Source organism: Bemisia tabaci, chromosome 1 (assembly GCF_918797505.1).
Source record: "Bemisia tabaci chromosome 1, PGI_BMITA_v3".
Taxonomy (NCBI): domain Eukaryota; kingdom Metazoa; phylum Arthropoda; class Insecta; order Hemiptera; family Aleyrodidae; genus Bemisia; species Bemisia tabaci.
Window position 1 is genome coordinate 67,051,399 of NC_092793.1, and position 26,544 is coordinate 67,077,942.

Below are 26,544 nucleotides of genomic sequence, written 5' to 3' on the forward strand. Positions count from 1 at the left end.
GTGCATCTGTGTCTGTCTGTCCGGTGTCCGGTGATCCGGTGAATGAATCTGAGTCTGAGTCCGGCGTCTCATTTTGTACTTTCCATTACATTCCGCCGAATTTTGTTTTTTAATTTCTTCAATTCAATGTCTTACCATTATAATTAATCCTAGCCTATTGGTGAGTTTCTAGCTTTGCCTACTTATGTTACCGCTTATGTTCTTAAGTTCGTCCTCATTAACTGTGTCTTAGTGTTCACTCCATGTTCTGAAAACTACAGATAATTGTTTTGTAAGTGACTTGGATCTTCAATTTTCATGCCAAGTACCATCACCATTCCGACTATAAGTCCAATTATTGCGATTTCTTACTACGATCGATTGTCATGACAATCATTCTCACAGGTTAACACCCAACATTTCTCCTAAGTTGTCACTGTACAGTGTCCAGTGTCCTCTCAGTTCTCAACTTGTCCTTTCTTGCGCATCATCCATTCATATTTAAACCACTAACTTCATTTCTAGCTACAATGGAGAATGTTTTAAGGTAAAAATTCTTCACATATTGAATCTACATGGTGCCAGGCAAACCCGATTCAAACTTTCAACTTTGCATCCAACAAAAGCGGACTAAAAGTTGAATACGAAAGAAAATTGATTCAATTGCTGTGCCATGTGAAACTGTCAGACAGAATTTGAGTATCTCCATGGGCTTCTGGTCTGGTTAGATCCAGCTTCTGCTTCTGTCGGTCGGAAGATTTAATTTTAACTATCCGTCTAATTTGGTGGGGCAAATTGGATGGAAAGGTGAACATAAAGTTGAAGGTGGCGTCACATTCAAAAGTTCCTGTCCAACTTTTCATCGGCTTCTTGTGTTTTTGTGTGAAAATCACACAATCCAACTTTTCATTCGGAAAAGGTGGAAGAAGAGTTGTTTGAGAAATTGAACTAAGTGAATTGGGAATTAAGGTGATTCGATGGAGGCCATTTTTTGCGTCAGAGAGACGTGCGATGTATCGCATCGATTTGTTCCATAATTTCAGCTAGGTACTTGTCATTTTTTTCGAATTTTGAGATCGCACTTCTGTTGTCATGAGAGTTAAGTACTCATGTACCGAATTTGACAAAAAAATGCAATGTAATAAAGGCATGGTTTTTTTAGAGGGAAAATATCGCATTCGAGTGCAGTTTCGATATCAGTATCGAATGCGATATTTTTCCTCTAAAAAAACCATGCCTTTATTACGTTGAATTTCTTTGTTAAAATTGGTAAGTGAGTGCTTTAGTCTCCTGTCAACAGAAGTACGATCTCAAAATTTGAAGCAAATGGCAAGTAGCTGAAATTATGGAGCTAATTGACGCGATATATCGCACATGGCTTTGACACAAAAAATGGCCTCCATCGAATCACCTTAAGCTTTGAAGCTGGATATTGTATAAGAGTTATCTCCCACTAATACTGACAACTTTGTAATCCATGGAATAACTAATATTAAGCGGCTGAGCTCTTTGACCTTTTTGCTAAAAAACAGTCTGCAAATTTTTTGAGGCACCAACAGTGGTGTAGGTATAATGAGATTCTATCAAAGTAGTAGACCATGTCTCTGTTTGATAGCTGGACAAAATCATTTGCTGCATCTAGCCTCTCAGACAATCTTTATTTCAGCATCCTTAAAAATCAGAGAAAATTTTATTTTCACATAATATTTTCCAAAGATTTGAACGCAGATAAAAAAGAAAGATAAATTACGTTGAAGGAACTGTAAAGCTGTGACTTTCAATTACAGAGAGGTATGAATTTTTAGAAATCTCCCATGGGTTCATGCACATAGACAATTGAACATCATGGAGTTATGTCACCAACAGCGGGCCGTTTATTGAAAGTTTAAAGCAGCCCAATAAGACATCGAATTGTGATATACTGCATGGTTAAGATAGGGCCGTGTCTTGTTGTGTCGGGCCGATAGAGTTTCAATAATCGGGCGGCAGGAGCTTAAATCCCACTTTTATCATATGCTCCTGTTACCTTTTGGTTTAAATCTCATCAGTTTTTCTCTATCATTTCAGACTCAGAATGGAACCACAGTACCAGATATACAAAGGGTCATCTACTAACACAGGTATCAATGTTGTTTGCTTTCAAGTTTTATGCTGTAAATAGTCTCTCACTGTAACAGTTTCAAAGTAATGGTGGACTAATGAGGTCTAAAGAATGAAAGGAGATGACAAAGGATTGCCTAAATTAAAACAAAAATTTAGAGCTAGTCGTATTTTTTATTGCTTTGCATGATGTCACAAGGTCTTTTGCATGAAGGCACAAACCCTAAAGCTCAAGCAAGACCTATTCACACAGGTTAGTTATTACACAACTTTTTGAGATCCAATCCCCCGCCCGGCCCTAACTCGGCGGCACTCAATGCTACGTCACAATGGGTGCTCCCATAAGAAATACATTGCACGCACTCAATACTACGTCACTGCGCAGTAGAGTTCCAAAACTCATCCTCGGGAATGACTGACCTGTGTAAATTGGTCTTGGGCTCAAGGCACCAGACAACTATCACATTCCTTTCGCATGGAAATTAAAGTTCTCCTTGTTCATTAATCGTGTGATGCTTAGAATATTTGCACCAAAAAATTTGAATGAGCGTGTTTAAAGGGCCCTTTTTAGCTCCAGTTTCCTTGAAATCAGCTTACAGTACATTCTTGCTCACAAAAAAAAAAAAAAAAAAAATCACAGAATCTTGGATATACTTGTGGTTGAACATCTTGCAATTTAGTGGTCTGAATGAGAAATCAATACTTACACACAAATACTTGTTGATACTAATAAGTTGATAGGCATGGGCAATGGTTTTTTATCTCGGAGCAAATAGCTCTAAAACAACAGCAATCAAAATAGTATAGTACTTATTTTCGTCGGAAAATTTATCAGAAACTTGTAAAAGAAATAATCTGCCACTAAGTATTGAGTCCACAGTCAGCAAACACAGCAGCTCATTTCGCTGTGTTGCGTTGTCCACTCAATTATTTCTCTGTTATTGTAGACCTGAGCAAATCACCCGATGTATGAGCGATAAGCGTGATCTGTTTGCTCACACAAACTGTGAATTATTCACATGTTTGCTGTGGATCCTTGAGGTTCAGTAGTGGGTTGCACTACTTTAAGTTTAAGGGCTTAAGGAACCCAATTCTCCATAATATCCAAATCAGGGTGAACTTCAGAGGCTTTTTCTTTGTCAGTCAACCAGCTTTTCCCTCTAAATATTTCTTTCGTAGTAGCCTTTTCTCAAAATTAGTTTAGTTTTGTGCTGTATTTGCTGTTTTATTTGATGTTTTTTTGCCTTAATGACACCCAGGCCTGCAGTTGTAATTACCATTATTAATTTACGTAGTTCATATCCCTATTGCTTATGTAGATTGATGCAACATCTTAGTCATGACCTTCCTGCAAATCTCCTAAAAATTCAATCCAAATATAGATTGAATACTGATTGTCTGATTTTTTAGGTGGAAGAAAAAACTTGTTTTGTTTTTATCTAAAATTCTTTTTTCCATTAAAAAATTTGATCATAAAGGTAATGATGTTTTTTTCCTGGAGCATTGTCTTAAAGCTTCTAGCTCCTAGTAAAAATCGGTCCCTCAGTGGAGTGTCCTCATCAGGCATTTTATGTTCTTTACTACATTAAAAATAAAAATTTGCATTCCTTCTATTAGCTTCTTGCTAATTGCAAGAATTTTTCAGCTTCAGTTACTTTTCTTATCCTATCACACCCACGGTTTTCTTGCAGACTGAATAGAGTAGATTTTAAACCTCTGAAAAGTTAATTTTAGGTTTCTCCCTAACCAAAGAGCAAGGGTTCAAATATTTTTGAGTTACTCTTTTTAGACTTGGTCAAACACCCCTTTTGTAAGAAGAGTTTTCATTTGCTCTCTCCAACAAACAGTGAAACATGCTAAGTTTTTAATGTTTCCTTAAAAATCAGCCACATCGCCTTCCTCTGACATAGTCCCATGCTTCATCATTTGTAATTTGTTTATTAGCAGAGTCGGATGTATTTGCCTATTAAATAGTTCTCCCTGCAAGGTCATGTTCTTTTGAAATTCAGATTTTATAATTTTTTTTTTTTTTTTATTCAAAAAAGCCTATTGGTGAATCCTGTAAATGTGTAGAATTACCCTTCTACACATTTTTAAAGGTTCTAACTTTAGAAAAAAGATCAGTTTTGGAGTGGGTAAATGAATTTTGCAGGCAATGCGAGGTACTCATATGATGGTCCAGGGCCGTATGAGTGTGTCACAAGATTTTCCCGAAAGAGATGTATATGATGTATTTCTTTTTCTTTTTACAGTTGGCCTGCTCCTCATAGTATATTTTCTGTTTTCAACCTTTGAGTGTTCGGCTTTGACATTGTCTCAAAATGATTTCGATAAAATTAAGCACTTTTTTGATGCGAATGGCTGCATGCAAGGTAATATTGAAATAGGAAGTCCTAAAAATATTTTTATTTTTTTAAAACCCTCAAGTCTCTGTCTTCTTCTTGCCTATCTTGGAATTTTCTTTTTCACATCAAAGAAGTTATTCCAAAAGAAATGAAGCTCCCAGTGACATCCTAACGAGCAATTATAACTTCCTTCAGATGAAAATGCCTTTTTCAAAGCAATAGTTAAAATGGTGATCTATTGTCAAAGAAGAGCATTCTTAACTGAAGCAAGCCCTATTAAAGCAAATCCGAAGCAAGTACCCAATGGCATAGAAAATGCAGGTTTGCGGGTCCTTTTTGGAAAGGCAAGGCTTATTAGGAAAGTGTCAACTTTTCCTAAATTTTTGTGAACACGATTATGTTGGGAAATAATGAAACCTGGGTAGCACTGCACAATTTTGTGAGTATACTTAGTGACTATGGACCATTTGAAAGATGTCATGGTTTCTCGATCTATCTATGAACATTTTCAAATTTTAATCTTCCAACTTATTTCTACAAGGGTGAAATTATTTTACCAAGGTGTCAAATAAGTAATGCTACTCCCACTAAAGTTTCGTTGTTGACGCCGAAAATAAGCTTAGTTTCTCCATCATTGACCTATTTTCCGAACCATCTAAATCCCTACAAGGATGCGTTTTTTGGTATCTGGAAAAAGAACTTTTCAGAAAATTCAATTTTCCTTAAAGTTGGTGGGTAACAGTATAAAAATATGGTAATTTTTGGTTTCAAGACTAGAAATTAAGTAAATGGGAGTAGCAATAGAAGGCAAGAGGAAAAAATACTCTGCTTGTCTTTTCAGACACAATACAAAGGGACCAGTATTACTCGGGGATTAGGGTATATGAGTGGATTATATCATTTGACGAGAAAAACCTTGTTATCTGTTACAGTGGAAATTTTTTTATAAGCACATGTTTTTCAGTGTATTTTTGGCTGCTGAATCCGTGAATGACCACTACCACCAATAAAAAATCATACCAATTCCCCAGAAAAATGCATTTTCCTTGGAAATCCTCTTTTGAGTAATACCTCGATTTTCCGGAATATTAGTGAGTGTAGGGGAAAAACTATGGAAATATTTAGACTCAGTGCATAAAGTCACATAAGAATCTTCCATTAAACCCCATGCGTTTTTTGAGAAAAAATTTGCAAACCTATATCACTAGTTTTGTGGGAGAATTTGCCCTTGTTTGTAGTCCTTGTGTTTTCGTTGTTTTCCTGAAAAAGTGTTAGGTTTAGGTATTTTACTATGTTTATCAATTCATCTTGAACAAATTTTAAGTGTGCTATGTATGTATGAGATCATTACGTAGAATTTCTATAGATAGTTTTTGTTTAATTTTCTCATTAATGAAAGTCTTGAACCGGCCGCCAGTAACTTCCTGGGAAGTTTGGTGAAGTCCTAAAAATGTATTGTATGTTGTAATTCCTCAAAAAATTTGGCAAATTTAATTGAATGATTCATGGCTGCCCGTAAATTTTTTCGGTTGTGGCTGCATGAACCATGTCTCAGTATGCCCATGTGTTAGTTGATATGGATTGTTCAAAACTCCATTTGAACCTCATTTTGCCTCATTAAACCACTAATTTTAGAATTCGGGGATTTTTTTTTTTCTTCTTCTTCTTCATATCGAGGGTGAAACTCCCAAACGGAGTACCTTGTTTGAGGTGCTTAAAAATCTCCATTCCTATTTTATTTTCTGAAGAAGATCAAATCAGTGATTCCTTAAAGTTTTCATAGAATTTCCTTTGCCTGAGAAAGGAAAACTCGGGAGATCTAAATAATTGATTTTGAGTAGTTGTCCATTTAAAAAATTAAGTATGACAGGAAGTGTGCCAAGTTGCAAGTCTTACACTGTCGATATGTTGTTTCTAATTTGAGTCAGAAATAGTAATCCGTTGCCTATCCAAAAAAACTTTGCACTTTTTAATTGAATTATGTCACTTTCAGGACTCATTCATGGTGCTATAAGAAGTGATTTTTAAAACAAGTCAAAATATAGCACATTTGAGAGTTGCGTCGAGTCTTTTACCTAAGAGGGAAAAATATCAATTTTCTCGCCCAGTATAGAGTTACTGGACTGGAAAATTGTCGAGGATTTAAAAGTGTTTAGAATTCTCAAAATGTTGAGAAAATAAAGCAGGTTCCACAAAAAGTCTCAAGGGGTAAAGTTGTTTTCATGGATCATATTTTTCAGCAGAAGAAAAGTTCATTAAAATTGAATCAGTAGCAATCAAGGAAGAGCGCTTTGGAAACAAGCAAAATGAAAGTCTTTAACAGTAACCATTTTGCCCAGTCATAGGGTTTAGGATGTGTCCTGTCCCCTTTTAAAATCACTGTTCATGACACCATGAATGATACCTACATATGAACGGCAAGCACTAATGAAGAAGTGCCGAGCTTTTACCATTTTGGATTTTTGGCAAATGGCTTCAGCAGCCCTTCATCATAAATCGTAGTTCATTCGTTAATGGATCACTTTTGTAATTAATATCCAAGAAAGAAAATTAACCCATTCTCACCCATTCTTTCTGCACGTCCATTTATGCATCCAAGTAGGTTCCCTTAGCTACCAATGTCTTTCCATTTTTATCTTGTTTTGTAAGTAACTGTTCTTCTGCGTACCCCTATCCTTTTTGCTTCAAACTTTTTTCCTTTGTGTTTCACCAATCTTCGGAATGTTAATGGTTGTGTGGGGGAAAAAATTCATTCTTTTTATCACCTTTGATTCTATAGTGAGAGCTACGTACCGTCGAACTTTTTAATTAGCAGATCATAATTTATAGTGGCAAGTGCAGTACTTTGACAAAATCTAAGAAAAATACTCTCTCCAGTTGTTAAATTTTTTGAACATGCACGAAAGAGATACAGCTAACTGAGTAGAGTCGTAACAGGTAAAATTATACAAAAATCATAAATGAGTAAGGGTAATTGTGTATTACAAAATTTATGTTGTTTCCGAGATGTTTTTTTTTTTTTTTCAAATTTACCACAAGTGTTTGAAACTCACCTTTAAGTTTTAGGAGCCATGTGGCGCATCAAGCCCGATTTTTAGGTACCATTGAAGATTTTTTAGGGGCTAAATTGACTTTTTGCCTATATATTATGGCGCATTTAGTGAATTATGGACGCAAGATGTTTTCGTAACAGAACTAGTAAGTAGTTGTAACTTGGGGAAGACGAAAGCACAAATGATGAAATCCTGAAGAATAGAAAAAGCTTTTACTTGTGGTGCTGAGAATTTCTAATAATCGCCTAATATGAAAATTCAAATTCTAGGGGGCAATTTTCAGGGGCCATGTTGGCGCAGAGCCTTCATTTTTAGGCGCCATGACCGATTTTTTAGGCGCGTTGGCGCCTGTGAGTTTCGAACACTGTTTACTGAATATGTGGCCAGTTGTTCTTGGTCACTGGCAAACAAGTTTGTTTTGAGGCAGACTTAAGAAAATCCACCCTGTAGAAACAAGCAATCTCGCAAAATATTTCTGGAGTATGATTTCAATCTTTTGCAAGCGTGTTTTCTTTTTTCACATTTCCATGTGTTGCAAAACCAAACGTTTCAAATCAATGGACCATTATACGAAGTACAAAATTAAGCACCATAATATATGTTTCCTCATCAAAATCTTATGCACGAAAAATTTCCAAATCCAGCTCTAAAGTGTGGACATACGTAACTTTTTTGTTAATGTCAATGCACACTTCCCGCTGTCAGAGAACCAATTCAACTACAGTCAATGACCTCTAAACGTAACTCCTAAACCACTGGCGAAATGTTTCAAGATAGGTGAATTTTTTTTACAAGATTAGAGGTACCTTGTTTAAGAGAACCTTGAAGAGTATCTTGAAGAGAAAGGAAATCGGGGTGAAACTAAGCTCCAGTTTCTTTGCCTAGGTGTGACTGCGGTAGTAATTGGTTTTTGTAAGCGGTAAGTTGCAATTTACTTTTTATAACTGTAACTACAAACGTTTTTTTTTCTTTTGTCAGTTAATTTTCAAAATGTTTGGTATGTTCAACATGTTCTGTGCGACATTTTGATGGGAAAACTTGTGCTGCAGTGCTTAATTGCCGTTGAAACTCAATGGAAAGTAATCATTATTGTCTGTTCACTCAGGTCAGGTTTTCTTACATTTCTCTCTGGGCAAACCTGGTTGTAAGCTACTAAAAAAAACTGTCTCTAAATGCGGCAAGTTACAAAAAGCGCTTCATAGACTTTGCCAATTGTGCATCAAGGAGTGGGCTCTAGGCGTTTTTGATGTGCTCAATGTGATCTTTGTATCATTTTACCTGTCCTAAGTACTTGCTGTAGGCTTATCACTTATGTACAACAGATTTATTCTCCCGAAACTTTGATTGAGTATCTAAGCCCTGTATGTTTGATTTCAGGTACCTTAACTGCAGAGGTTATGGCGCCGCCTGTAACTACCTCGGGCTCTCAAAGCCCTCCAGGTAAGCATATTTAAAACCATCCCTGTGGCTTTCTGCTCATCTAAGTGGAGGAAGTTAAGTAGATTCCCACCGAAATTTTGATGGGAGTATGGCCAAAAAATACCTCTCTCAAAACTACTAAACTGCCATTTTATCATTTTTATAAGTGGGCCACAGACGCTTCAAAAACGCAATTTCAAAATATTGACAGTAAGATATGCTTGCTGAAGTAGCGAATTTATGCATCCAAACTTAATCGTTGCAACGTTTGTGCTCCAGAGCACAGTACACCAGCCAAGAGGTTCAGGGCGCAATATTCAGAGTCATCATATCAAACTTTCTTTCCACACGTGAGAGAATCTTCAGAACTTGTTGATTGGGATTTCTGATCATCTGCAACGCGATCTGCTCCAGTTTCAATGGGATAATAACTTTGACAATTTTTAACTTTAAAAAGTCAATATGATGCATTGAATAGAATTGTGTGAGGAATGTACCTAATTATTTTGCTGCAAACTTTTGTTCAAGAGAAGAGTATTGAAGGAAATTTTCACCCGTCAAGAAACATTTATCTCTCTTGAAGGAAACAAAAATTCAAAGAAATTTCTGAAACTCCAGAATAAAATAGATGATGCCCCTCTTACATTTTGACCATCAGCCAAAGTAATTTTAATATGTTATCCTGTGTTTCAGTGACCAAGGTTCTACTAGATGACAAAACGACGGAAAAGTGCTATACTCCTTCATCACAAGCCACTGTGCCTTTGAATAAAGAAAAAACACCCATGTGTCTAGTAAATGAGCTTGCTCGCTTTAATAATGTAAGCACTGAGTAAAGTTTTTAGTACAGAATATTTCTTTGTTTTCAGTAACAAGGTTTAATCAATTGTTTTAAAGGATTTGAACTTGTTGATGTAACATATTTGATACTGATACTGTATGCAGAGCATCCATTTGTATCACCACCATCAGTACAAACATTCGGTGGCAGACCCCCTGGGGATGGGTGGGATCCTGACCAAAAAAATTCTGGAAAAATTTGAAAAAATCAAGCATGTTACGAAGCACATACATTACCATTCACTATGCTTTGTTAGTTAAGCAATGAATACACATCATCTTTTTGCGTCAGTTCTTGCCTATTACAAAGTGTCCCCAGGCTGTGGGGAATATTTCATTTTCGTTCCATCTATGTACTTTTTACAGAATTTCTGCCCCTCCCCCTCTTATAATCAGTCAAGGAGTGTTTCACCTGCACAATGTATTAAAAAAACAGCTTATGCATTATTTTTTCGATAACCGATAACCATTTAAGGACAATATTTTTCAATTCGTCAACTATACAAGTTACTTTTGGTTCAACTTGACACAGGCGTTCTCTGTCAGTTGTTGTACTTAACTTGTTTGTTTTTCTCATGCACATAGATTCAGCACGAGTATCGTCTCACTGACGAAACAGGTCTTGCTCATAAAAAGGTTTTCAATGTAACCTTAAAATTGGGCACAGAGGAATACTCGGCGCAAGGTTCACGTATAAGACAAGCTCAACATGCAGCAGCTGAAATAGCACTGAAAGAAACGAAGTACAAGCCTCCAGTCGCAAAAAACAAAAAAATCCAACCAAAATCTCGTAAGCACTGATTTTTTTTATTCTCCTTTGTTCTCTCTTTACAAAGAGCTTTGATTCATTTTTTTTTTCAAGTTTCTTGTTTCTTATTCCGTTTTTTTAAATTTTTTTTTAAAAAAACATTTCTTTCATTCATTTCTTATTTCATTTTACCCCATTTTATGAATTTTTTTTTTTTTCATTTTATATTACTTTTTTTGTCTTATTTTTTGAGCATACCTAGGTAAAAATAACAAAATTCTTTAAGTTTGCATCCAAATACTGCTGCCTTTCCCCTGACTTTGCACTACCTACAGACAGGATAATTTTCCTTGGAGCTTGAGGTTAAAAAGTCCCCAATTAAGAGCCTATTTTTAGAATTATCAAAAATGGATGAAAGAGAAAGGGTATATGTAGGTGAGCTAAGTCCCTCTACCTTTTACCACTTGGGGTCTGAGGATGCTTTAGGCTTTCTAGATTGGGATTGTTAGTTGATAGTTGTCCAATATTATCATGACCATCTATCTTGTGATAACATGATGTTTACCCTTTTCCATTGAGGGAGATAAACAATCATTAGGTCATAGTTTATATGCTCGTTTAGACGAGTTATTTTAAGATGAATTAGGCTTGGAGTTTCTGGAAAATGGAATGTTTCTGGGTGATTGGGTGTAAGGGGAAAAAATATATTCTATGCTCAAATGCCTGGAAAAAAAGCAGTTGTGTCCATTTTGTTGCAAATGCCAGCTGCCCTTTAACTGTATGTTGCTCAAAGTCGGGGAGAGGTGTGGCTCATGTATACCAAGGGTCAGGCAGGGCAATTCCAGATGCAGGAATTCCTGGATAAGTACTGTCCCAAGGCTAGGATTCAGTTTGGTGTAATTTTGCCCTAGGAGGTGCGGTATCGCGTTTGGTTAATAAACCTAAGAGTGGTAGTGGGTCGTCCACTTTTTTTCGAGGCTGTTGATAACAAATTGATTTTGGCTCATGTGTTAAAAGTAACTCCCCTTTTAAAGATCCGAAAGTCTCAGCATCTTTTTGACAAGCCTTTTCTCATGTCGTATACATATTATTTCAAAGTCACTAATACTTTCAACGGTCGATTTCAACCAAGATTTTGCAATCAACATCTCTCCTCTACTACTAAATACTCTTTAGGCTCAGAATCAACACGATGTTAATACGCTTCAAAACAAAGTAAACAAACCACTTGCAAGTAGAATGTACCACTTCTATTCTTAGTAAAGACAATACTAAAAATGCGCAGGTTTAGTAAAACATACCCAAAATTACTCCATTGCTGTCAAAGGTAAATTCTGACACTTTATCGAACACAACTCTAAAATGAAAACTGACCAACAATGGTATAAATATATGCAGGAAGAGAGTGGGACATTGAGACCCTGAACATGTACTTGCCTAAGTGTTATAATTGAATTGAAACTATGGAGCAACCTATGGGAGGGAAACCAAAAAAACCAGTGACTTTAACTCGAAATTGACCGCCTAATTCTATCGTCTCCTTTATCTTGGCATAGTTGCTTTGCTGCAAGAATTGAGTGCATTTTAATGATGTGCAAGTGTGCTTTATGTCCTGCACCTGTATCCTCTAAATCTCAGGGGACGAAATGAAAGAAATTAAAAGTTCTTCTGAATAATTTTTAATCTTTTCCTCTGATTTGTATTTTTATTTCTCATTTGTTTTTCAGATGAAGTAACCCCGATTTTTGAGCTTAATTCATTAGCAATGAGAAGGGGAGAACCCACGGTTTATCAATATCTCAGTGCACCACCAGATAAGCCTCACCAGGTATATAAATTGATTGCAATATGACAGGAGACACATCATGTATGAATATGTGTTCTAATGTAACTTTGGAATGAGAATTTTACCAGTGAATTTTGTAAGCTCCTTAGCAAAAAATTGAGTCCAACCAAAAAAGTCCTTTATCACCGCAGCAAAGCAGCCTGGCAAAAGACAGCCAGCAAAAAACATCTGCTCTCATGAACCAAATGTACAAGTAAGATAAACATTTTCTTATCTCTATATGAAGTGCCTCATTCCATTCACCAGTGCCTAAAATAAATTAGGAGGCATTTTTTTCTTGTCTACAAAACACTTGTCCAAAATTAAGAAATTTTGTGAAAAAGTAACAGACAATTCAGGAAATTCTTTTTTAGGTTTCTTGTGTAAAAAATCCTGGATTGATTTTTTTTTATGTTATTTTGATAAGTATGCACTCATTATTTTCCATTTTCAGCCCAGACCACGGCAGACTAACTGGATGTACAATGGACCATACAAATATAGTCAACCTCGAAAGTTTGTAAGTTTTTTCCGCACTCTATTTTTCTTGCATATTTAAATGGCACAGAAGAAACTAATTATGTACATCGAAAGGAATCCAATCCTGAAAAATCCTCCCTTGCAAGCAGTTCCCAAATATTGGGAGAGTAGGAAGCATTATAAATGGGCCTTTTGCAATCTTTTGCTAGAGCAAAAATACAAGTTGTTTCTTATAGAAAATGTCTCAAAAATTACGATGAACGCATCAGCAAAGTCTGAAATACACTCCTAACTCCATAATCTGCGTTAGAAATTTGCGTTTTTTTGAGCTTCTTGCTTCAAAATCGATGCTACAGCACAGATGAACATTTTGTTTGAAGAGCCGGTCCATTTAACTCCTACGCAACAGTGCCCCAGCTTTTCTCTCATTTCAGGTCTAACACAGTCGAGAATTGAAGGGATGCATAGGACCCAAAGGAATTCAAATTTTATCCTCAAGCTTTTTCAGTAACCCTCAGGGAGTAAACAGGGAGCTCAATTTTTGGAAAGTGGAGTTTCTGTTGATATTTTAAAATCATTTCATCAAAATAAAAAGTTATGGAAAATTTTAACCTAAATTGTTACCATTAAGTCCAAAATTGGCTGATTTCAGTCCAAAAGACTGACCCTGGTGGTTGGAGGACAGAGCCCTCCTTGATAAAATGTCGGATCTCTAAATTGATGTAGAAGCCTGAAAAAAAGGCAGTATCATTCGCCCCAAGGTAACAGAATCAATCACCTAAAGCCCTCAGGAGCTTCTCTGAAAGGGTGCAAGATAACCTCTTGACTTCTGAAAATTATAAGCTTAGACCTTCCCCCCTTTACCTCATTGACGAAGCCCTAGAGGACTCAAGAATGATAAGATTTGAATTCCTTGGGGTTAACTGCCCGTGAAAGCAACTTTTTTCAGGCTTTGTGTCAATTTTGCTGACCAGTGTTATCTCATTTTTTCTCTTCAATTTTTTTTTTTTTTTTTTTTTGCTTTTGTTTTGTTTCATTATTATATTTTTTGCCCTCACCTAGTCTTTTCTTCCAACTTTTCAGATGTTTCACCATGATCCAAATGCCTTTAGTGTAAGTGTGAAAGTAGGAGACCGTGAATTTATAGGCACGGGACCTACGTCCACTGCAGCAAAAAGAGCTGCAGCTTTGAAAGCACTGAATGAACTTAAGAAACTTCCCATTAGCGAAAATAAACCAGAAATATCTAATTCTAGTAAGTGTTCAAATTTCATATCGGTGGTTCAATTCGTTAATTTTTTGCTTGAACAAAATTATTTCTCAAAGGTTTACCTCTGCAGAAGTAATATATACCAGTATAGATTTAATAAATTATTAATAATTAAATATTAATGTAGCTTATCCTTCTCCCAGATTTGTAGAATCATCAGCCCTTGAGTCTATCAACTGTTTATCTTTTAATCGGCAACCACGCATTGTTACGACCTCTCATTGATGTCAGTCATAGCACCAACTGCTACCGAAAATTTAAAAGTGTGTCAGACTCTTAAAGATTTCTGAAAATTGCTAGATTTTCTGTGATTTTAAATGAAGTGAGATTCCATAGGGAATCTTGAGAATTGAGGCGTGAAATTTTAGGGATGTTCCCAAACAAAGGTTTCAACTTTTTGGGCTTCCAAAATTCTTTGGATAATCTATTTAAAGGGGTACAAACCATTTTAATTTTTGTCGTTTGCCAGGAGGAAAAACAAACTTGTTTTAGGAATTACATCTTGTTTGGGAGACATAATCCGTGAGCCAGTTACAAAAAGTCAATAGGTTCCCAGTAAAAGTGTGTAGTGTGTAGCAAGTTGTTATCTTGAACTCATTGCTACTGCAACTTTCTTGCCTTAGTTATGCACTTTTTCATCGAAGCAAGCTGAAAATATATCCAGTGGGTCTTCTCAAGCACGATTTGGATGCCTTGCAGTAGTTAGTGCTATTTTTTCACAGAGGAAAAATTTTCAAAAGATTTTACTTGCTGTTACTTGCTGTAGATTTTACTTGCTGCAGGATTTTGCTTGCTTGTTTTTGCTCATTGCTTTTCTGATGCCAAAAATAAAGGAGACAGCTGTTCAAAGGTTTATCCTCTCCCGGCTAAACTAAATTATTGTTAGAGCTGGTTTATTGTGTAACATGTTTGGCAGTTTAAGTACATGCATTAAATCGAACCTACAATCGAAGATTCAACAATATTTACTTCAACCTGTGATTGCTAAACCTCAACAGGCAATGATATTTTCCCAGTGTTTCCATCGCAAGTGGTCAAAAACTGTGCGTTGTACTTGTTTGTATATTTTAATTTATTGGATTTTATTTTTTCAGTAGATGGCGTTTCAAAAGAAATTGATTCAGCAGCCGAACTAAAATCCCCAATTTCTCTTGTATATGAATTAGCACTGAAACGAAATTTAGAAGTGGTTTTTGACACAGTTGAAGAAAAAGGACCTCCACACATGCGCATTTTTGTGACAAAATGCCACGTAGGTGATGCTTTTGAGACTGTAGGGGAAGGTAACTCCAAAAAAGCATCGAAAAAAAAGGCTGCGGAAAAAATGCTAGAGGATCTGAAAAAGTTGCCCATAACAACCACAATCAATCCCTCAGGATTTGTCGTGAAGAAAAAATCCACCAATAACAAGAAAAAACGAAACTTAATCAAGGTAATTATTGAATTATTATCTTTCTTTTAGTTGTGTCTTTCTAAACTTCTTATTGTGTATTAAATGGATAGTGTAGGGGAAAAACCAATAATTTCTGTAATGAAACACTTAAAAATACATGCTTTCTATAGAAGAAAAATATGAACTGAAAAAATAATTTCAGATTGCTCATATTTGTGCATCATATTCTCCTTTAGAAAAGTCTTTCATTATGTCGAAATGATTATTATTTTCATCTGCATGTAGGAACACAAGACTGATGAACAGGATAATACAGAGGCTAATCCTGTCTCAAAACTCATCCAACTTCAACAAGCAAGAAAAGAACGTGAACCTGTTTTTATCCTGAAGCACGAGCGGTCGATGGGAGCCTACAAAAGAGAATTTTCAATGGAGGTAATTGTATGATTTACTAGCTCTGTGTTAAATTCGACAGTATTCCATAGATGTACCTTTATTAGAAAAACCGGAAAAAGGTTATAAGGTTATGGAGGCTATACTAAAAGGTCTAAAACCATTTTATTTTTTCACAGAGATAAAATTTCATGCCCAAAGAACGTTTCTTCCTTGTAGTTCTACTAAGATTAAGTAGCCTCTAATTTGTTTCAAAGCAAATGGAAAATGATTATGAAGATAGTTAATGAAATTTAAAATGATGGGGAAAAAATTGGAAATAGAGCCTAAGTTTGGTTTGATGCAAAATACAGTGATTCATCTTGACTGTTTTGTATGCCACAGAAAACAATATTGAACATCTGTCCTGTCCTCCGCAGAGCTTCAATGAAAAAACAATTCTTTAAAACAGTCTAATCAAGGTGCAGCTCTTGCTTTTGCTGTCAATCCTTGAATTATCAAAGCTTGAAGTTATATTATTCCCTTTCTCCTGCAATGTTCTAGCTGATTATGCTTTCACCAACGCCATTGATCTATTGGTGATCATCTGGGCCAATGACAGCCAAGTCAGAAAAAATCACAAACTGCGAAAAGTTCGAAAAACAAAATGTACAAAAGCACTGTAAAAATGCTTTCTCTTGAATGTTAGACATTTTTGGGATTTTGCCGACACTGCAGAAAAATTTCATGCATTTTACTGCACATTTTGCTAATTCTTGTTGATCTCGCACCAAAATGGAATTTTATTTTGCATTATTTTACTAATTATTTTTACAAGCTGGAGATCATAATCAGTGCTCCTTTTTCATTTTAATTGGATAATTTTCAAATTTCTGGGAAATTTTGCTGCTGATAACAATACCCTTCAACTCTAACCTTTTTATCTTCATTTTTCAGGTGTCAGTTGGTGATGTCTCAGAAATTGGAGTAGGCCCAACAAAAAAACTGGCAAAGCGTAATGCTGCAAAAAAATTGTTATTAAAGTTAGGGCAGGTGCCAACTGCACCTGTTAGACCGATAAAGAATGATGATAAGGTATGAAAACTTTCTCAATTATCAGTTTTTATTGAAAACATAAATCAAAGCCTAAAAAAGTACTGTGGAATCTGAATAAGTCAGATTATTGATTAGTAAGTAAATAAAAAAAGTCAGATTTATAGTGATCGCAATGGTGATCTGAGGGCATCGAAGTTACTCAAATCTTGATCAAATTTGAACATTCTAAATTTCACACTGACAAGCTTACTTTTGCTTTCAGATGCTTGGAAACCGTTCTTGTGCCACTAATTATCTATCCAAAGTTATTTTGTACCCCTATGTTCTTTTTTTCGTATTGATGGTTGAATTTTGGCTTTTTTCAATTAGGTCTTATCACAAGATGCAACTCCTAGCATTAGTGATAAAACCAGTGGTGGAAGACAGCTTGCCCCTGGCCTTTTATTAGTTCCAAAATCTGAAGGGAATAAAATCACACGTAAGTTTGCTCTGTACGCACCTTTTTGTAGTTTCAATCAAAATTGGCCATTAGTTCAAGTTTTTCATTCTTATCTCTTTCAGTCAAATCAGGCCTACCAAAAAAAAAAGTTACCTTTTCAAGTGAAGAAAGACTTTTCTTCATCATTATCAGATTAAGTTATTTAAGAAGACACAGGACACAATTTCAACAGGACAAGTCCTAGTTACATCAAAAATAATAACAAAGGCAATAATATATGCAACAGAATTGGCTAAAAAAAAAATATGCTTAGTAACTAACAAGAACCTGTTCTTTCACTGATGACTTAAAATTAGTAATATTTAGGCCAAAAAATTTCATCCACTCAGTACAATTATTTGCAAAATCTGAAATCCTAGGAATTACAGACCTACGCTTCCAGGTTACAGGAGATGAAGGGCTGACAAAAAAAAAGTCTTAAATTATGAAGAGATCTAGAAGAAATATGAATATGTATGGAACTAAGGAGAATAGGCGAATGAATAAAATTATTAAGAAGTTTAAAGAAAAACATAACATCATAATAATGCCATGTAGAAACCAAGGAACATAAGTTAAGTTGCTTGGCAATATTCTTGTAAAAATGATCATGAACTCCTAAGAGGCTGTTAGTACGATACGATGCAACCTTTAAAAAACTATGATGAACTTTTTCAAGTTTACATATGTTAAGGAAAGTATGAAGGAACCAAATGGGAGGAGCATAAGTTAAAATTGGTAACACTAAAAACTTGAACAAAGAAAGAGGAGACTGAGCATCTTGAAAATATAAGGTAGCTCTTCTAAAAAAAATTGATTTTCGAAAGTTTTTACCAACAATAAAATCAACATGATCATTAAATAATAACTTTGGATGAAAAATATTTCCAAGATCCTTTACATTATCAAGACGGGATATGGTTTCATTATTAGAATTATTAGACTCAGATTAAGAAGAAACATTCAAAATTGGAAAAGAAAAGAAGATTTCAGAACTCTCATTTCAAAAGGAAAACTAAGCTTTTTTTAGTACAGCTGTTAAAGTCCCTTTCTAATATAAAGTTATTATTTTTTCAGATAATAACAATTTCAAACAAAATTTAGAAAGTCTAGCTCAAGACTATCTGTATAAATCAGGTGACACCGGTGAAGACTGCGATGCCATTAGACCAACAGAAAAATTAAACTATCTCTCTCAATTGCTTGGCTTCAAAGTCCAGTATACTGATTTTGCAAAGGTAATTATATTTCACTATCACTTGACAGTCTTATTGTAGAAAGGATCTACCCTTTTTACGAGCCTTGGTAAAAGATTTACCTGCAACAGCTTAGGCATTTCACTATTACTTGAACGTTGTTTAGTAAAAGGAATTTATCTACTTTAAGAGTTTTGAGGAAAGACTTACCTGCCACGTAAGAGGATAATGGAAGTAGCAAACCTCATACTATGCAACTGGGAAGAAAATGAAATTGCTGATTTAACAATTTTATGGTTAAAAAAGTGTCCGACATGTTTCAATGTAGCTTTTACAGTAAAAAATAGTTAATTTTACCTTATCTGTGGTTAAATTAGCTTTCCACTATTGTAAAATGTACTTTTGAAGCATGTTTTTTAACAATTTAATTGTTACATCAGCAGTCCATTGTTTCTGTGTAACACAAGAAGAGTCACTGATAGTACTCCTCAGCGTGTCATGAGAGGCCAAAGCCACTGACAGGTTTCTATGTACCTATTTAAGCCAGACCCCGCCTGCTGATTGGAATTGGTCTAACATTTGTCAGTCGAGGGACGAATGCTAATATGTTCTATACATATGTTTAAATTTTTACATTTGCTCTTGTTTCTTTGTATTTACCTAATGTGCAGTGAGATGCAATTTTTGACAGGTTGAATATTCACGAATGAAAGTGCGTTCTGACTATCAAGTCGGTAATTGAAGTCAAATCTCTTATCGGTGATTCGCTCAGCTCAACCTAATACTTCTCTTTTGCCTTTGATTTCAGACCTCTCAAAATGATGTCCCAGTTCTTAGCTTGGTTTCTCTTACAACTACACCTCCACAAGTCTGTCATGGTCAGGCCCTCACAAGGGAGTCCTCTCATGATTTGGTATGTTCCAAATTCGATTGTCTCATTCTGTCATTCCTCCTTCGGAAGTGGCTTTAGAAGTGTAATCATAGTCTGATTTCACCGATCAGAATGCATACCAATCAATGAGAATCATTTCAGTGGAAGTGAAAGTAGTCATGGGTGTAAAATCCTTGTGACCATGCGAAATATGGGTTGTAAAAAATGATTGATGCAGATTTACCGTGGTGAAAAACTGTTCGTCCAAAATGCTTTGTAAAAAATTTTCAGGAAATTTCGACGATTTACGACTTTCGACTTTTCGAAAGACGTTTTGAGTGAATATTTAAAGTGAAGAGAGGAGGAGAAAGAAAAAAGGGAAAAAGAGTCATCACTTTGAAAAATTTGGAAAAGAGAGGGAATTTATTTGGAAGCGAGTGAGGAAAAAATTCTGGATCGCGTGAAACGTTCGGCCAAATGACATTTTTGCACCCCTAAAATCAGTAGTAACCCACCAGGTATATGCACATAATTTAGGAGTTCATCATAAACATTAACAGAAATTGAATCCAAGAAATATTTCTAAGCCAAACAGTCAGAAAATAAAATGATAGGCATAATGTGAAATGAAGAAACTAAAGGAACAGCATGAAAATTATAATGATGAATAAGACAAAAAATAATGTAACTATGCTCTTTAGCAACGCTTTGAACTTAATCCACACTTCTTTGTTTTGAAGACGGTATAGAATATCCTCAAATTCATTTGAGTTTCATCATGCTCACCAAATAAGTTCACGCACTTTTAGACTGTGTAAAAAGATCGGTTATCTTGATTTTTGCTTATACTTTTAATGTTAAACTGACGTCACACAATCCACTATCCTCTGTTGTAGTCGATGAGTGCTTAAACTTATTTGTTTATTCTACCCTCCCAATTATCTTGAAAAAAAGTTATGCTGCATGTCAGAGACGTCATTAACCTCTAAGTGTTAACATGAATCAGGTCATGAAGCATCAGATTTTTTTTTATATGAACATTACTGAATTAACACAAAATTATTGAAGTTATTTACCTCATAATTGCCTCAATTTTCACTGTTGTATTCATCTCCTCATTGCCTCATTGACTTTTACTTTCATGATGAGCCACTCAGTTTTTTGTTTTTCAACCCATTAGAGAGCCTTTTTCAACGATTTACACATCAAGTATCTTCTGTGGCATCATGCATATTCCTCATAAACGAATGAATGAATAAATTTTAATACTTTCACAATATTTTTGATACCATCTTAACCCTAAAAATTTTTTCACAGGCTGCTGCCAATGCTCTTAGAGCGCTAGCAGACATGGGCTTAGATTCCATTGTCCCAAATAAGAAGGAATCATCAGTCGGTCCAGGTGGAGACAAGTAAGTTTTTAAGCCTTTCTTTCTCTTTAATTTCTGCAGTGTCAGTGTTCTGCAGTAATTTTTTCTTCCTACAGAAATTTTACCGTCTCCCAAAGAGTTTCATAGAAAAAGCACACATTTTTGGGAATATCCCAAAAAAAGAGTTTTTGGAAAAGCAAGGGAATTGCAAGGAAATTAAATGGTGAGACATCAGGAGGCATGGTGTTGGTGTTTTTTTTTTTTTTTTTTTTTTTCAATGCACAAACTTACTTAGATACATACATTTGTAGTTTGGGAAACGCAATCACAAGAATTTTGGACAGCAAATAGAATACCTGTACTGAAGAAAAGGAGAGGAAAAATAATTGATAAATGGAAATGATTTTGAACTAGTTGCATAACTTGCATTATCCGCAAATATTCCCAGTTTGAAGTTATTTCTTTTCTCTTGGAAAAAAATAATTACCACAAAAATTCACTTGATATTAGCCTTGCTTTATTATATACACCCCTTAGATAAAAGAGCTATAGATTTCTAAAACATCCATCAGTTTTTAAGATGATAAAATGTCCCTACCTGTAAAGTAACAGATGTTGATATCTGTACCGTCTACATGTAAGACCCTGTATGTATGTCTAATCTACTAGTGCTTTGACCAAATGCAATAGTATCCTACAAAGGATTAACAATTTTGATGGAAATTATATCAGGCAGTACTGTGCCCTGAGAAATTTAGGAAGAAATGTCTTAGTCTTGGAAATAATTTGATACCCCTTTAAAGCCAGCCCCCAAATCACGGTGGCAACAGTCAGAGAAAACCCAAAAAAAGTCAGAGAATTCGCTTTTTGTTTGGGAAGGAGACTGTACTGGGTTTTTGGACTAGGTGGCCATGGATTCTTGTTTTCTAAAGTTAAAGAATGTCACCAAAATCAACCAGGGATCTCTCTCAGAAAGGTCAGGGCTTACATGTTTGAATTTAGCACTTGATAATTGTTACTTTCAGAATCATCCTTCTGTTTTAACTATTTGTTGCTCTTTTAAAGCTTTTTAGTTTAATTGAGTGTTCTCAAACTAATACGCATACTTACAATCTTTATCTTTTTATTTTTCAGTTTACTCGGTTTGGTGAACGACAATGTGCCATTCATGAATATGAACGGAATACCCAAATAGAGAACTGTGACTTCACAAAAATTTCACAACTATTGAATTTAATTTTTAAAAAATTTTATGTACCACTGATGTGAAGTTATTTTCTTGTGATCATTACCTTTTTTTCAGTTAGCTCAAACTGATAACTCAATTTTAAATACATGGAACTCATCATGTCTTTAAAATTGAAATTAATCGTTTTTTTGTTGGTTATTGTCCGGTGTCAGTTGCTTAGATATTTAAGTCTCGGCTGCAATCTTATTTGACTGCATGGTTCCAAAAATTGGGACACAGTAAAATAGCAGACATTTTCATTTGTACTCAGTAGTTTTGTAGAAGCCGAAGAGGGAAACAATGGTGCTTAGGGCAAGTCATACAATACCTGAGCAAACTTTTTTCACACCAGTAGTAGACTCAGCCTTAGTCACCGCTAAGGCCACCGGCTGTATGAGCCATCATCAGAGACACTGTTAAGGGGGTGCCCTACTTAACTTTCTTAACTCTTCACTCTCTGTCTGAGACTGAAATAAAGGCTCTGTTGTGAAATTTTAATTGAAATTCAGATTTTCAGCAAGCTCTTGTATGAATAATTTGTGAATTTTCACCTCAGCAATTTTTCATGAAATTTCAAGGTGAAACTGCATCTCAGCCCTCCATACTTAAACTAAACCTTTATCGTCCAGTGAAATGATAAACTGGCACCACCTCTAGACTTAAAATTAAATTGAAAAAGTGGGGGAAAACCTCAAAATTGCTGAATGGAGGGAATCAATCTGAATGTTGGTGACAATAAAAGAAGAGCTCAAAAAACGGAATTTTTTTATGACGATGTGGCTGGAAGAAGCTCCAAAATGTGTCTTAGACATGTCAAGTTTTCAAAAAAATTTGGGGAGTTCCTAGTTCCACTAAGGGGGATGAAATTTTAATTCAAGTGACTGACTAAGCTAAAACCAATCCTAATAACCAACTGTCATGTCCAATGAATTTTTAGGACAAAATCAGATTTCAATGTTTCTGGTTTTAGAAAGAGTCCTCTTAATGATGAATGTGTGTTCCCAAATTCATCGCTAAAAGTCCTCTCAGCAAACCTGATTCAAAAATAGCAACTTTTGTTACAAAAAGCAACATCGAAACGTTGCAATACTGTGTGTGTGTAAAAAAAAGTGACAAAAGTTTGCAGTAGGCTTATTTTGTCAATTACTTAAAATTATGGCTGCAAAAATTATTTGTTATGAAAAAGAGAGTAGGTGAGATTATTATTGTAAAATTTAGTTTCTAGAATTTTTAAGTTTGTTTTTTTTTTTAAATGTTTGTATTTATCTATGTTTTTACCTTTACCCTAAGTTTCATCATAGGTACTACTTTTTGGTTGGAAAATATTAAGGCGAAGGCAAAAAGCTTGATTTTGGATTGGTACCAAGAGTGTAAATCGCTATTTTTATCAGTCCTAAAATTCTGAATAAGTTTCTATCTCATTTTTTTGTTTGTTTTTTGAAGCAGTGATTTCTTGACCAATTTTTAATTTCTATTGGAGGCAAACTTACACAACTTAAACATCAAGCTTTTTAGCCAATTTTAAATAATTTCTCATATAAACTTAAAATACCTGTTTTCCAGAGACCTGCCCAGGCTCATATATACTGTTTCATCTAACTAAAGTTCAAAAGTTACTGACTGTCAATATTATCCACAATTTTTAATTTTGTCCAATTAATCTATCGGCAGCTCAAACTGTATTTTAAAGTGAAGTACCCATCATTGCAGTTGCCCATGTGACCTTATCAGATGTTATACAACGTTAACTGTTGAAGTCGTTATTTTGCCTGTAGGTGTTAATTATGTTCTATCGTGTACCAGTGATTTTTCGACCCCCTTTTAAGATTTGTTAAGTTGAGCTGAAAGGAGGTCTCTTCAAAAAATTTGAAATCAATTTTTTTCAATTAATTTGATTGTGTAGTGCAAAACTTCTTTCTGTCTGTAGAAGTTCGCATTGCAAGCAAAATCTGAAATACTTCATTACATAGTTATTTTAAAACTTATTCTTTGACCTGTGCAATTCTGCACTGAACATGCTCTAAATTTTTTAATTATCCTGCACTTGTACATAAATTCTTAGTTTTCAATTTTAAAGTTAAGGAAGAATCTCGTCACACTTTACCAAAATTGACCGATGACAAAAATGCCTGTACCTAATTGTCAAATGTTAAAAATGCTCTCACCTTCTGAGGTTCATCGAACAGTGCAGGTGGTGTAGGCAGAAGATTCCTAACGCAGTGCTCATAAGGTGATTGATAACGTTTCAAATTTAAATTTCCCTCTAAAAACCTATACTTTTTGCATCTTACATCTCAATTGTTTCTTCTTTCACAGCTAGAAGCCTAGCCATTCATGTCCATAAACGTTCCTCAACTACATTGTTTAGTGTATATCCTGTATTGTACGATGGCACCTCATACTCATCAGGTGTTGTTTACTTACATGTTTTTTCATTGAAAATTTAAATCCTGTCATCAAGAGCTTTCAAAAATTATATTTTGTTGGCGTAGGTGAGTCCAAGAACTCTCAATTGAATCAATGACTTGGCAGTTTTTTTTTTTTTTTTTTTTTTTTTTCATTTTTCTTAAAGCAATCCAGGCAGCAATTATTGCCTATAGTTTGCCTTGGGAGTAGCACTCAGTGATGGCTCCAATAAAATAATTACTCTTGCTTGAGCAATAAAAATAGTCTCTTCTATCCCCTCTTTGCTTGGAAAAAAAAGGAGGGTGGTCAACTGTTCTTGTTTTTCTTCTAGTTCATTGCTATATGTTCAGTTCTTTGCAAGGCACGACATTCATTTAAGATTTCAAGATTCAGTGTCGACTTTCCAGCAGTGATTCTAATGTGTTGATAATGTTTTCTCTTCATTTAAATTTATGTACAATAATTGACTCAAGTTGAGACAGGCTGCCTCACACATTATTGATAGTTCTAATGAATTTAAATGGAGGACCTTGCAACTTGCAAGAATCGCCACTGCTGTCGAAGTTTAAGGTAGGAAATTTGCCATGATTTTACAGCCAATGTGTTTTTGGACTTATGCCTATGAACTTTCACCATGCAACTATAAGTTTGATAATGAAGCCTTAAAAATAATTTAGTGGTTTGATTTGTATTATTACATTTATTTTATTTGTTTCTTTTTTCTTTCTCTTACTTATGAATGGGTTCTCCTCTCATTTCAATGCACCTTTGCTGAATTCCAGTTCCCGGGGATTTTTATGCATATCTTACGATTATTTTTTATCAAAAGAGCATTGATTTCACTTTTATGTATTTTGCTTCCTTTTTATTTTTCCCAGTCGCAAATTTTACCCTCTTTACTATGTTCAACAGTTGTTTCATTCATTTTCTAACATCATAAGCCTTTTTATGTTCAAGCTCTGTCTGCTTAGAATTACCAGATTGTGGTAAAATATAACATTTTCTCTTTTAATAGATTTTCCTTTACTCTATTTTAATTCCTCCCCCCCTTTTCAAGCAGTGTCACATCTTACCAACACACCTCCAAGTTTCAGTTGAGCGCTGCTCATTGTAATACAAATTTTTCTACAGGAAAAATGGCTTGATTCATTAATGATTTGTTATGGAGCGAGGTTAATACATAGTGACTTAAAAGTAAGGATTGAGCAAATAAAACTTGAATTTTTTTTTCAGTGGTTTTATTGTAATAAGAAAGTAAAAATGAAGTACAAATTAATAAGAAAATATATTATACATGTTCATTTTCAATTACAAACGAGGAAGCAGGGGAAAAAATTTTTAAAAAAAAAATAATAAAAAAAATGGATAAATACCTAAAACAAATTTATTAGCTTTACAGGGACTTTACTTAAAAATGCAAATTTTTTTTAGGAAGTTGGAGTTGATTGATTTGTGCCATTTTTGTCAGAGGGTTCAATTTTTATTTCTGATGACTCTGGAATTTCTAATTGTCTGGGTCCGTATAGTAAAACATAAGCAGTATGCCAGTCACCTGAAAATTTTGGAATAAAATAAAATTAATATTCCTGGAATAGAAATAAAATAAAAAGATAGGAAACAAAAGGCAATTTAAGACAAAAAATTTAATTCACAAAATTAGATTATCTTCAATAATGGTTCGAAGAGTGGGTGCATCCATTTTATTAATTCATTTTTTGAAAGTATGGAAAGGCCTAAGCTTCCAGAAATTTTTTAAGATTTCTTTTTAAATCCTAAGAGGCGAAGAAATCCCACTTTGAAAATGCCAAAAATTGGGGCCCGTCTAAAATGATATTTTTGGCGAGCTTTGATGGCGTAGCTGGGCAAGAGAACCTGTATTTGTTAATTGGCTAAAATCAGCTTAACAGACACACATTAACAGACATTGCTTTGCAACGTCAACTCGATTGTTTGCTTTTGATTGGCTGTACTTAAATTAACTTTTTCGCCACTTGGAAATGATCTCTTGAACTTCTTGGTTTTTTCACAATGTTTCATTTGTGAAAAACGGAAGTAACATCCTGCAAAAATTCTTTTCCACTGCGCCATTGCTTAATGCTTTAAGGTTGACTTAGA

General features: G+C 34.8%; 2 protein-coding genes across 8 annotated transcripts in view; one reads left to right on the top strand and one right to left on the bottom strand.

The window, feature by feature from the left end:
* stau (double-stranded RNA-binding protein Staufen) lies at window positions 1–25,443 on the top strand. 7 transcript variants are annotated; one of them, XM_019047826.2, is made up of 17 exons: window positions 1–160; window positions 2,047–2,099; window positions 4,332–4,451; window positions 8,855–8,917; window positions 9,590–9,717; window positions 10,322–10,526; window positions 12,212–12,312; window positions 12,764–12,829; window positions 13,873–14,044; window positions 15,154–15,491; window positions 15,738–15,887; window positions 16,782–16,919; window positions 17,250–17,358; window positions 18,436–18,596; window positions 19,363–19,467; window positions 20,743–20,837; window positions 21,930–25,443. In XM_019047826.2, exons 2-17 carry the CDS (start codon window positions 2,054–2,056, stop codon window positions 21,988–21,990), a joined length of 2,058 nt encoding a protein of 685 aa, XP_018903371.2. In that variant the 5' UTR covers window positions 1–160; window positions 2,047–2,053; the 3' UTR covers window positions 21,991–25,443. The 7 variants fall into 7 exon arrangements, with proteins under 7 accessions (XP_018903371.2, XP_018903374.2, XP_018903375.2 ...); XM_019047827.2 differs by having other exon boundaries at window positions 8–271; XM_019047825.2 differs by lacking the exon at window positions 1–160 and adding an exon at window positions 340–526 and having other exon boundaries at window positions 15,157–15,491.
* Usp14 (ubiquitin specific protease 14) overlaps window positions 24,778–26,544 on the bottom strand; it is a 13,261-nt gene continuing 11,494 nt past the window's right edge. The window contains exon 12 of the mRNA XM_019047831.2: window positions 24,778–25,981. Coding sequence (XP_018903376.2) covers window positions 25,857–25,981 — 125 coding nt within the window. The 3' untranslated portion in view covers window positions 24,778–25,856. The remainder of the gene's footprint in view (window positions 25,982–26,544) is intronic.

Coding starts and splice junctions, on each gene's coding strand:
- stau (XM_019047824.2), top strand. Junction 2,100..4,331: donor AGGGTCATCTACTAACACAG/GTATCAATGTTG, acceptor TTCTTTTTACAG/TTGGCCTGCTCCTCATAGTA. Junction 15,888..16,781: donor AAAGAGAATTTTCAATGGAG/GTAATTGTATGA, acceptor TTCATTTTTCAG/GTGTCAGTTGGTGATGTCTC.